The 13,309-nt window shown below is 42.7% G+C and overlaps 1 protein-coding gene across 5 annotated transcripts in view; it reads right to left on the reverse strand.

Annotated features, from left to right (window-relative positions):
- ST3GAL3 (ST3 beta-galactoside alpha-2,3-sialyltransferase 3) overlaps positions 1–13,309 on the reverse strand; it is a 236,055-nt gene that overhangs the window by 151,182 nt on the left and 71,564 nt on the right. For all 5 annotated transcript variants that reach the window (XM_066623644.1, XM_066623643.1, XM_066623641.1 and 2 more), the window contains one exon: positions 1,595–1,637. In XM_066623644.1, the coding sequence (XP_066479741.1) occupies positions 1,595–1,637 (43 nt within the window). The remainder of the gene's footprint in view (positions 1–1,594; positions 1,638–13,309) is intronic.

A 13,309-nucleotide genomic window follows, 5' to 3' on the forward strand; every position in this document is an offset into this window, starting at 1 on the left:
GCGGTTTGACTCTGTCACACTGCTGCTCTGCTGGCTGCACTGGCTGCCCGTTCGTTTCCTGGGCCCAATTCAAGGTGCTGGTTTTGACCTCTCTTAGCTCTCTTCCTCACCTGAGCCTTTCCCCCTCCTTGCTACAGAGCCAATGAGCAAAGTTCCCTGCACAATGCCCAGCAATGAAATCACCACCAGGCACCACAGAACACAGTGGCTGCCACTACATAATATTCCCAGACCTCTGGAAACACTGCAGGGTCATGAATTGCTATATCTTGCTTGGATTCTTCTGGAACTTCTAAGTGCACAGACTGCTGGATAGGGCTGCATCACTAGGGAAATATAGGGGGCACCGGAGCAGGAGTCTAACATGGACACAAGCATGGAGAGGGAGTTCTTAGAGCTGCCTGGGTTTCGTAAACAAGGGAAGAGCAGATGGTGTTTGAAGAAGGAAGAGGAGGAGTCCGGGTAAGTGGAGCAAGGAATGGGTATTCCCCATCTGCAATCTTATCTCATACTGACATAGTTGGATAGGCTTGATTAGTGGGGTGCTTTCAGATGTCTTAGATTATAGTCCTCCCCAGCCCTGCTCCCTCTTTGTCTAGTTCTGCACAATGCAGCATTCACCACACAGCAAGTGCAACTTTGTAAGATGCTGTTGTGAGATTTCCTGCGTCAGCTGACAAAGAAGGCATAGTTCAAGTTGATGTTATGCAGTAGTGATAATAATAAAATGCCCAATAAAATGTTGCCACTTTCCCCTCCCTGGAAGCTCACTATGTTGCACAATTAGGAGACCCAGAGCTAAAGCAATCTAAAGCTTCTGTCCCTTGAACACCATCTTGAACACTAGGAGAACCCAATTATAACGGGGACCAAATAAATGGCTTCCAAGGGCTGCATTCGTCCCACAGAACTTATGTTTGACACACCTGATCTAGGGGGTGCCACTTGCTTTATTTCATCTGTCATTTTCAAGTTTACAAAGTAAGGGCCCAAACCTATCAAATTTTCCAGTGCCAGTGCAGCTGTGCCAGTGCAGCATGCACTGTATTCTGTGGTGGGGAGATAGTCACAGAGGCCTCCTCAAGGTCAGGGAACTTGTGTCAGGGCTGCATTGCGGCGGCACCAGTGCTAAAAAGTTGGATAGGATTGGGCCCTAACAGACCAATCCTATCCACACTTTCCTGGGAGTAAGCCCCACTGACTCTAATGAGACTTACTTCTGAGTAGACATGCATAGGATTGGGCTGTAAGACAGTAGACTTACCCCGGAGTTAATAAAATGCTTATGCAACCCAATCTCATGCATATTTACTTGGAAATAAGTTCCAACTCTAATGAAGCTTGCTTCCAGTGAAGTGTACATAATATTGTAGTTGCTATCTGATTAAAACAACACGTGTGTGATTTTGGATATTTTTTGTTGATAAAGAGTAAAACTGTGAGGAAAAAGAGGTCTTCTTCTTAACACTTCTGCTATCTTGTGCCACGTCATCAAGATTAAGCCACATGGCCAATATGATAATTACATTTTGTCTCCAGAGAAAACCAATAACAGACTTTTAAAAAACTAGAACAGTTCCATAGTTGTACTCACAGTTTGGAATCCAGCTTCAGGAGAAATCCCAGTTTGTCATATTCTGAAAGATAAAAACATGAGACCTCAAGTAATTAAAGCAACAAGATTTTCTCTTTTCAGTTGTTCCATCAGAAGCAAAAGTTCCTTTTTGGAGAGTACTGAAATGTCAAAATGGAAATTATAACAAAGTGGTATATTTTTATAAAAAGTATTTCCATATCAATAATATCTTGTTCTTGTTTGTGTTTGTTAATTTCAGTTGTCTTAATAAATAAATAAATAAATAAATAAATAAATAAATAAATAAATGGGGAAAATAATAATATCTTGTTCTTTAATGTTTGAAGCCAGAACTAGCTGAGCTATTTCAAGAAAAAAGTCCATAAAAACCAAGGATGCACATTTGTCTTTGAATAAATTAAGCCCTCTTCTGTATACACTTCTCCCACTTTTACCCTAAACATGTGTAGTTATAGAGTTTGCTAATTCTTTCATCAATGGCAGCTCTTTCTGTTACAAAATGTTTTGTAGCTTGCACTGTAATGCAATTCAAAGGCTGCCAAACTGAAAAACAACCTCCTGCATCCAAATAATTAGGAAATTGTGCACAATATCCCAAGAGAATTATTTTGGTTGGGTAGATTAGTATTTCCATTTGTGCTGTAGTCTAGTGTACAAAGCATATCCATCAATTTCATGGAACCACTGTCTTTTTACTTGAAAGGATACAGCAGAACATGCCACAAATATTGACAATTTCCCATGTTGTTCCAACTGGCAGTCTCAAAACTTACAGACATCTCAATCCAAATTGCATTTTGGCCCAGTAAATTAGGAACAGTAGCAGGCCAGCTGTCTGCTTCAAATGTTGATGTGCAATTTACAGATTGCATTTACACTTCCTCTTCAAGTCTCCAAATAAACTTTCAAATGTTCACCACCTCATTTCACCCCACAAAACACCCCCCCCCCCCAATAATGAAGAAAGAGAGAGTAAGATCATTGTTTGGAAAACTGAGACGCTGGGAACAACAGCAGTATATTCATTATAACACATTCCATATTTTAAAGAGTACACTTTTCTCTTTTTGGGGAAGGTACTCAAGGCAAATCATTAGCAGAACTGGGTATATGACTAAACAGAAGCACTGAAGAAAATCTCCCTACCCCAGATATTATCCAAGCTAGTGCTCTGTAAATACCAGTCCCATTTTTCAAAATGTTTGGTTTTAGAAAGGTTTTAATCCCAGAGCCTTTAGTGGCATCTATCTGTAGTTCTGTTTGCCCGCTTTGAGTAATTAAAGTATATAATACCAAAGCAGTGACAGAAAATACCTAAATAACCAGTATTAACAACTTATTATCAACCTGATACAGAAATAGTAAAATAATACTATAAAAGTTAAACTCCAAGGGCTTTTACCACCTAAAGGAAAATTAAAATGCTATATTAACTTTAGGGTATTTTTTTTTACCTGATTAGAAAAGCATACAATGAAGAACAATTGCACTATGTGTTCTTTCTTCTTACCATGAGATATATAAACTTAGCTATGGCAAAGTAAGAAATGTTCTAATTTTTAAAAAAAATAATGTAAAGTAAGGCAAAATTCTGAGGAAAAATTGGGCCAGCAGAATAAGGCAGTGGTTCCCAAACGTTTTCAACTGGTAGCTCCCTTGACCAACTGGGCCATTGGCTGCAGCTCCTCATCAGGGCAACAATTCTACACATTGTATAGGATGGTGGATTTTTCGCAAGGATTCCATGGCCCCCCCGGCTGGTTTTCATGACTTCCTGGGAATCCACAGCTCATAGCTGGGAACCACTGGAAAAAAATAATAAATATTTGTATAGTGTTTTCTGAGCGTGCTACACAGGCAATCTCTTGATGTTGCCCTTACAACAACCTTATAAAGGCAGAGGTCTCCAAACTGCAGGACTGCTGCATAGGGCAGCATGGAGTTTTATGTTCTACGCACAGCATCTTATCTTGCGAGCCTATCTCTACAGAAAGAAATCTGCGCACAGAGCCCACTAGGGCAGTGGGCAGCGGAAGCCAGTAGGTTCTGCACCCGGATTTCCAGAAGCAGCTGCCTAGTACAACTTTCTAGAGATAGGCTTGCAAGATAAGATTCTGTGATATGGAACAAAAAGTTCAGCACAGCACAGGAAGGCTTTTTTCATGTGTTGGATCTGGCCTGCAGGCCAGGGTTTGGTGCCCGCAGTTATAAAGCTAGTAACATTGCAATCTTATGCATGTCTACTCAGAAGTAAATCCCACTGAGTTTTGTTGGACTTACTTCCATGTACAGCTACACCACTATGCTACACCAGCTTTCTCAAATAGTAGTGTTACAAAAGGACAACTGATCTTATGGAACTCCATACTACTTTGACTAGAGTCAGAACTAGTGACAAGACTTCATTCATACAATTGCCGAGGGCCATGATGCAGGGAATTCATGATCAGATCACCCTGCCTTTTTTCTATAAGGTTTAAAAAGAAACACTGCAAAAGCCCCAAAATAGATTGGGAACATGGCACTAGGGGAGAGAGGATTAAATCCTTCATGCCATTTTCCCAATTTAGATCTTGTTCCCTCAGTTGGTATCAGTCCTGGAGAAGGAATATAAAAGGCACCCCTCTCTCTTCTCTTACAGCAACAGATAGCAAAAAAGAGTGGGGTTGTAGATGTCAATTGGTGAAATCATGCAGGAGAAAAGGTTTAATTGCCCATCTGGGGTATCTTCATGACTTTTATATAAAAAGAAAAATCTGGATAATGGATCTCCTGAGCCATATGTAGTTTGGCCAAGGACCCAGACATCACACATTCAGGTTCAGAATGATTAAAGCAGCTAGGAACATCAAGAAGTAGCCTTGACAAGGCACAGTAGATTTAAGACAGCGAAGAATGGAAACTCCAAATGCTCTACATTCCAGTGCCTTGAGCACAGGATCAGGTGATGCACAATTTCTGACTTTCATCTCCTGAACAACAGGATTCACAACAGTCCCCCAGGATGGGGGTAAGGATCTACATGGATGGAGATCTTGGTCCTTCATTATAGAAACATTTCTTTCATGTGCATCAATAGAAATTTGATGCATATGACCAGGTGTCCTTTGTCCCTCAGTTTTGAGACCTTTTTTCAGGCACAAATGTAACCTTGACGGAACCCCAGTCAACCTTTACTGTTTCACTGGAGCAATACAATTTACCTTTGTTTCCTATTTAGACTCCCCTGCTGCCCCCCCCCCCCCCAGTTCGGAGACTTATTCTGCCCCTTGATATTGCACTACTAGCTGGTGGTAAGAAAAGACCATTTCAAAATGAAGGCCCTTTTGTGTCTGTGTGCATGCATGAGAGAGAGAGAGAGAGAGAGAGAGAGAGAGAGAGAGAGAGAGAGAGAGAGAGAGAGAGAGAGGGCACTACTATTAACACAGTTCTATTCCTGCTTTGAATTCAACCATTTTCCAGAGCAACAGATCAGTCAGTAATCTCTTACCTAGACAGTAATTTATTGGTATCTACATATTCAGAAATATTTCATAGTACAACCCTCCTAGGAGCACAGAACTCCAGAAGCAGATGGGATATCCATAGTGACAAATGGTAAATTTTTCAAACCCTTACAGCACAAGAAGAACTTTGTAAAACTTTAGCCATGAACTATAGTTGGTTTAGAAAAGAGTCAAATTTTGTTGTAATATTTAGATTTAGAAATAATGAATTACTTGGTTGTCTGCATGATAACAACAGGGCACATCAATGTTATATTACAGAGCAGCCCCAAAAGATACCCAAGTAAATACTGCAACTATTGCAAATTTCACAGAATCTCAGGATTTAAAAAATGGATTGTAAATGTTTTACTCCATGCATTGAAACTTTTAAAGATTTTTTTAAATCTCTAGTTAAGGATTAAAGTGAGTTGTGTACTAAGGCAAAAAAAATCTACTGAGTAATCATTACTAATCTAAGACACTAATCTAAGTGAAGTGCATGAGAGAAGCCAATGAGAGTATACTAGCAAGCCCTGCCCCCATGCTGACGTGTTCCTGAATCTCTGCCCCCACGGTCTATGAGTCCAGCAGTAGCCCACTCCAGGAGTGCAACAGTAGGGTTTACGGGCTCCCGGTACCTGAGGTAACATGTGAAATGCTCTTCCCCTTTTTATCTGGTGATGCACCAACCTCTCCTTCACATTTCCTCTTCTGCTCTGTTCCTCATCTTCCTTTCACCAGTACAGGGAATGGGAGAAGGTTGAGCAGCAGTGGGTCGATGGCAGTGTTCACTATCCAACTGCTGCTAGAGGTGACCACTTTAGTTTGCCTCATGGATAGGCTGACCCCAGCTGGTGCATTCTCATTGCTCCCCCACTAAACATTTGGCTATAACACCTGAAAACATTTCCTGATATCATAATGAGAGCAGCATCTGAAATAAAAGGCAGCAGAATCCTGCTCAAGAGCACTGACCCAAGAATGATTGGATAATTGTCAACATGGATTAAGATAAAACAAGAGAAATTAATGAATAACAACTAGTCCAATTTAAATTACATGGGCAGGGTCAACTAAGGGAATCAAAAACATAACGGAGTTGTAACAAAATCAGCAAAGAGACATCTTTCACCAATTTCTTATTGTAAATCCTGTTGCTCAGGAGATACAAGTAGGAAACTCTGCCAGGTGGGGCAATGCAGCAGAGATAACTCCAGTAATTTAGTCCAAGAAAGGAATTTCCCCTTATCCCAGAACACACACTGGGTCTCAGGTCAAAAGAGATGAAAACATATTATTCTATGTTGTAGGGAAGCCTGGAATCTGTGAGAACCTGGCTGTGGCCAATAATTTAGTAGTAAAAGGAGAACAACACGAGCAGACTGACAGCCATGCACAGCAAACTCGATAAACTATACACTTTTCATGCCAAACTAAACACTGGCACAAACTTTCTTCTGAACATCTAGGAGCAGTCCAGAGTCTAGTTAGAGAGCAAAGCTTAATTGCCCAGCTTCCAACAGACCACCCAAACTGATGACAACAGAGCAGAAAAGGCAGATACATGTACAATTCATCACCTTCACATTTTCCAGTTTCAGTCACGTTTACCAACAGAGAGAAAAGGAAATTGATTATTCTCGAGTGTACATACTTCATGAGTTGCACTACAAAAAAATGATTGTACTCTTCAAATATAATTATTTTTTTTAAACCAGTTTACCCAAAGTTAAACCAAAGGACACAAATATTATAACTTCAATACCTATATGATAACACTCCTACTTAGGGAACCCATTGCTTCTGTCCACAGTAAGGGACGATCAACCACACCCCTCCTTATAATCAGGAGCCTGTCCAAGAGCAGTGCTGCTGCTCCTGACTTTATGCCCAGCAAGCCTCCCTGGAGAGTCTGCTGCGGACTGCATACAGCCATTGAACCCCATGCCAAGATCACTTGAGTAACCAAGCAGCACACCGCTAACCAGTCACTTACCCCCATAGCTAACGCTACAGCCAGAAGGTGAGCCACTGTAGGTCCTGAGACTATTATACTTGTTGCAAGGCAGGCTCCCTGGTTGCTGGGGCAACAAGAACACTAGGGGGCAGATTATGAATGGAAAAGGGGGCAGGGCCACACATGCCCTTAAGGCATGTTCCAGTATAAAGGGTTCGGTCAATGTCAGTAAGGAGGTGGTAACAGCAGGATGCAAGGCTGAGGGCTCTGACTCTACAGCCATGGGGGGGGGGCACAGTAACCTGAGGAGACTATCCTATGGTGAAGAAGGGGTATGACACCCCCTCTCTTCCAAAGCTAAACCGAGACAACAGAAGAAGGCAACTTCAGGCTGAGCAATAGGATCCTTTCCATGTGGATGGAAAGGGATGACCCTGACAGCCAGCCAGGTGGTACTGTGAATACAAGGGAGGAGCCCCCGCTCCAACCTGGACAGAGGTTGGGGAACCCCACCAAGCCATATAAACCTTTGGGGACACAAACATAGAAATATAACTGTATGTGCTACAGCAGGGGTGCTCACACTTTTTTGGCTCGAAAGCTACTTTGAAACCCAGCAAGGCCCGGAGATCTACCAGAGTTTTTTTTACAATGTTCGCGCCATCATAACATATAACATTTATGTGTACAATGTATGTTGGTGTACCTTGAGCCCCACTGAGTATAACAGGACTTACTCCTGAGTAGACATGCCTAGGATTAGGCTGTGAGGCTGCAATCCTAGCCACACTTACCTGGGAGTAAGCCCCATTGAGTACAATGGGCCTTACTCCCGGCGTTTCCTCCCAGAGGCACCTGAAGGGGGGGTCGGCACTCTGCGATCTACTCATTTTGCCTCGCGATCTACCGGTAGATTGCGATCCACCTATTGAGCACCCCTGTGCTACAGGAACAAGCTTGATCCATGTTTTATTAGCGAGGTTTCATCCATTTCCTCTGTATTTGTCATGTAATCAGAACCACTAACAGTGTTAAGTTATAGAGTTCAGGCTTCTACTATTTACCTTCTGCTATCATTGGCTTTGCTATTCAGATGTAAATACTGGAACCCCCTTTCTGAGTCTATATCCAGGACATCTCTCACTGTGTTCCATCAGTTCCATATCACCTTGGGAATCTCTCAAGTCAAAAAGAGAGAGTTTGTAATTGGCTGGTCAACTTTCATAAGGACAATGCCTGAATATCTTTCAAAGGCCCACATAAACCATGCAAAACTAGGCATTGAGATACCTAGTTATATCTGCTGCCCCGAGGAAGAAAGTTAATATTACAATCATACTGTCAAAGTCAAGAAATTATACATCTGGATTTTTTTTCCTCTATAGTAAATTCAAGACAGTCTCTAAGACCAAGCAAATTCCAGGAAATCCATTTGACAAGATTAGACTGCGTTCAGAGAAAGAAAGAAAAAAAAGAAAGGGGAAAAGATATAATCTTTGCCCTTTTTTCTCCTAGAAGGATAGACACTTAAGTCCTTGTTACATAAACTGTGATTTCATTCAGTGCTATATATCCTTGTGTAAATGCAATTAAAGGATTCCTAAGTGAATGCTTCATAGAAGAGGTTTTCCTTCACTTCAGAAGATGTATCATATTCCCTAGTAAAAGTCAAAGATAATATTAACAAAAATGTAATGTGCACAAGTTCTAGGGTGACCTCTGGGACAAGTCAACTTGATCTGCAAAGAAACTAAACAACAAAGGACATGGGAATATTTTACTGGAAGAACAGATAGATTAAAAGATTCTTCTAGACAGATTACCACCCAGAGACATTCATATCCTAAAGAAAGAGGGGGGAAGAGAGACCAATAACACAGATGAGCTGCAACACTTGTCAATAAAAGTATGGCGGACATTGGCAAAATGTCAGCCAGCTTCCACTTGAACTGTCAGGGATATAAAACATGGAACATGCACTATTACGCAAACATGAACTGCAGGAGAGCAATGGAAAGTAATGCAGAACAAATGAACCACTGCAATCCACTGAATCCAACAAAAAAAAAACCCTCAGCCAGGAATCTAAAGGGCGTTATGTGCCCAGGTATGAGCTTCACAGTCCTCTAACAGCCACCACAGTTTCTGAGGAAAAAATTCTCCCCCTGACTTTGAGAGACTTAGCATCTAATTAAGGATGTGGGGTGGAGAGATGAGGAGAGCTTTCTTTGGTCAAAAAGACTAAAAAAATTACTTTAAACTAGTTAAGAACATAAGAACAGCCCCACTGGATCAGGCCATAGGCCCATCTAGTCCAGCTTCCTGTATCTCACAGTGGCCCACCAAATGCCCCAGGAGCACACCAGATAACAAGAAACCTGCATCCTGGTGCCCTCCCTTGCATCTGGAATTCTGACATAGCCCATTTCTAAAATCAGGAGGTTGCACATACACATCATAGCTTGTAACCCATAATGGATTTTTCCTCCAGAAACTTGTCCCCTTTTAAAGCCATCCAGGTCAGATGCCGTTACCACAGCCTGTGGTAAGGAGTTCCACAGACCAACCACACACTGAGTAAAGAAATATTTTCTTGTCTGTCCTAACCCTCCCAACACTCAATTTTAGTGGATGTCCCCTGGTTCTGGTGTTATGTGAGATTGTAAAGAGCATCACTCTATACATTCTAACCTTCCCATGCATAATTTTGAATGTCTCAATCATGTCCCCCCTCAGGCATCTCTTTTCTAGGCTGAAGAGGCCCAAACGCCATGGCCTTTCCTCATAAGAAAGGCGCCCCAGCCCAGTAAACATCTTAGTCGCTCTCTTCTGCACCTCTTCCATTTCCACTATGTCCTTTTTGAGATGTGGCGACCAGAACTGGATGCAATACTCCAGGTGTGGCCTTACCATCGATTTGTACAACGGCATTACAATATTAACTGTTTTGTTCTCAATACCTTTTCTAATGATCCCCAGCATAGAATTGGCCTTCTTCACTGCCACTGCACATTGGGTCGACACTTTCATTGACCTGTCCACCACCACCCCAAGATCTCTCTCCTGATCTGTCACAGACAGCTCAGAACCCATTAGCCTATATGTGAAGTTTTGATTTCTTGCCCCAATGTGCATGACTTTACACTTACTGACATTGAAATGCATCTGCCATTTTGTTGCCCATTCTGCCAGTCTGGAGAGATCCTTCTGGAGCTTCTCACAATCACTTCTGGTCTTCACCACTCAGAAAAGTTTGGTGTCGTCTGCAAACTTAGCCACCTCACTGCTCAACCCTGTCTCCAGGTCATTTATAAAGAGGTTGAAAAGCACCGGTCCCAGGACAGATCCTTGGGGCACACCGCTTTTCACCTCTCTCCATTGTGAAAATTGCCCATTGACACCCACTCTCTGCTTCCTGGCCTCCAACCAGTTCTCAATCCATGAGAGGACCTGCCCTCTAATTCCCTAACTACGGAGTTTTTTCAGTAGCCTTTGGTGAGGGACCGTGTCGAACACCTTCTGGAAGTCCAGATATATAATGTCCCCGGGTTCTCCCGCATCCACATGCCTGTTGAACATTTCAAAGAATTCTAAAAGGTTTGTGAGACAAGACTTACCCCTACAGAAGCCATGCTGATTCTCCCTCAGCAAGGTTTGTTTGTCTATGTGTTTCGAGATTCTATCTTTGATGAGGCATTCCACCATCTTACCCAGTATAGATGTTAGGCTGTCTGGCCTATAGTTTCCCGGGTCCCCCCTCCTTCCCTTTTAAAAAATCAGTGTGTCATTTGCTATCCTCCAATCTTCTGGCACTGTGGCCGTTTTGAGGGACAAGTTGCATATTTTAGTCAAGAGATCAGCAACTTCATTCTTCAATTCCTTAATAACTCTTGGGTGGATGCCATCAGAGCCCAGTGACTTATTGATCTTTAATTTGTCAATTAGGTCTGAAACATCTTCTCTTTCAACCTCTATCCGACGTAATTCCTTGGTCAGGAGGGGCCGTTCGGGCAGCGGTATCTGCCCGAGGTCTTCTGTCGTGAAGACAGATGCAACGAATTCATTTAATTTCTCTGCCATCTCTAAGTCTCCTTTTATCTCCCTTTCCCTCCTTTACCATCCAGAGGGCCAACAGCTTCTCTGGTGGGTTTCCTGCTTCTAACATATTTGAAGAAGCTTTTATTATTCCCCTTAATGTTGCTGGCCATGTGTTCCTCATAGTCTCTCTTGGCCTCCCGTATCACATTCTTACATTTCTTTTGCCACTGTTTATGTTCCTTTTTATTCTCCTCATTAGGGCAAGACTTCCATTTACAGAAGGAAGCTTTCTTGCCCTTTACAGCCTCTCTAACTTGGCTGGTTAGCCATGCGGGCACCCTCCTGGACTTAGTCGAGCCCTTCTTCCTTTGCGGTATACACTTCCACTGGGCCTCTGTTACTGTTGTTTTAAGCAGCCTCCATGCACTCTGGAGAGAATGGACTCTTTTTACCTTCCCTTTCAACCTCCTAACTAGCCTCCTCATTTGAGGGAAGTCTGCTCGTCAGAAGTCAAGGGTTTTTGTGAGATTCTTCCCCCGATGTGCATGTAGAAATGGATCGCAGCATGATCATGTTCCCCAATGGCTCACTAACACTGACATCTCTAACCAGGTCCTGAGTCCCGCACAATATTAAATCCAGAGTCACCTGTCCTCTGGTGGGCTCCATGACTAGCTGCTCTAAGGCACAGTCATTTAGCATGTCAAGGAATCCGGTCTTCTTTTCGTGACCAGAACACAAATTGACCCAGTCAATATGAGGATAATTGAAGTCCCCCATGATTACAACCCTGTCCCTCCTTGTCACCTCCCTGATCTGTTTCCTCATTTCAAGGTCCCCTTCCGGTTTCTGGTCTGGAGGACGATAGTAGGCCCCCAGTATTACATCGCTCCTCAGGCCTGGTAATTTAACCCACAGAGATTTTATGGTGGAGTCGGACCCGCCTTCAATCTCTACTTTGCTGGATTCTATCCCTTCCTTAACATAAACGGCCACCCCACCTCCAACACGCCCCTCCCTGTCCCTCCTGTAGAGTTTATAGCCAGGGATTGCGGTATCCCACTGATTCTCCGCATTCCATCAGGTTTCCATTATGCCCACTATGTCAATGTTTCCCTAGTCACCAGACATTCCAGTTCTCGCTTCCCCATCTCAATTCTCCCATCTTTGCTTGCTTTGCTCGCTTAATTCTCAATTCCTGAGAGGAAGGGAGCAGTGCACCTGTGACGTTCAGCCGGTTAGGCAGGGCCAGTCTGGGCAAGGGAGCCCTCTGCTGAACAGACCATGTGACCTGATTGGACCCTGTCTTCTAGTAACTCAGGGACATACCCACTCTTAGGAATGTACTCTTTCCTCTAAGGGGGTTCTCAAGACAGCATGGGAGGACAGCAATCAATAATTCTCTAATTACAAATTCTGCTGCCATAATCAAAAACATTTTCACAAGCAGCTAGCCAAGTCCCACCCACCAAGAGATTGTATTATTGAAACAACTATAAGGGTATCTGGACATTTTGTTTTAGAGATCCAACTATCTCCTCACTATCACTAGTAAAATGAAGCAATCACAAACCATGCTGGACTTAGTTGATGCAGCCTACTCTCTGATGGAAAGACAAAAAGTTGGTAGTGGCAGATTTTTCTATTGTAGCCCATTTTAAAAGCATCCAAGGAACACAGTTCAACATATGTGAAGAAAGGAAGTGAAGGATTACAGATTCTGAGTTACTTCCTTCATTCCGTTGAAGAAGTTGCCTTCTCCTTCAGTAGCAGCTGAACTGCAAAGAAGCATGAAATGCCCCACAGAAAGACAAGATTTAGCTATCTTGAGAGATGCCAGGTGCCTGTGTCATTCAGGGCCACCCAGGAACATGTTTGGAAGTAATCCGCATTGCGGGCAGTTGTGAGACAAAGAACAAGGAATATCAAGAACTCTGAGATCTTTAACTGAGGCAGTTGCCCTAATTCCACAGGGAGTGTTCAATGCAGGCTAATGCTTTATTAAACTCATTCATTTGTGTATATTTCTTTTCTCCTGATCCGATACCAACAAAACACTAGATAGATCATTCATAATCCTACAGCAGCTTTCCTCCAAGAATCAAATAACTTCCTGAAGAAGGGGAACTAATCCTGGCAAGGCCATCTTTGTCATTTTTAGAAAACCAACCCTTGTATTCCATACTGATTTGCATTTATGACCATTTGTATTACACAGTCCAAATTTCC

This window comes from Tiliqua scincoides, chromosome 4 (genome assembly GCF_035046505.1).
Source record: "Tiliqua scincoides isolate rTilSci1 chromosome 4, rTilSci1.hap2, whole genome shotgun sequence".
NCBI lineage: Eukaryota > Metazoa > Chordata > Lepidosauria > Squamata > Scincidae > Tiliqua > Tiliqua scincoides.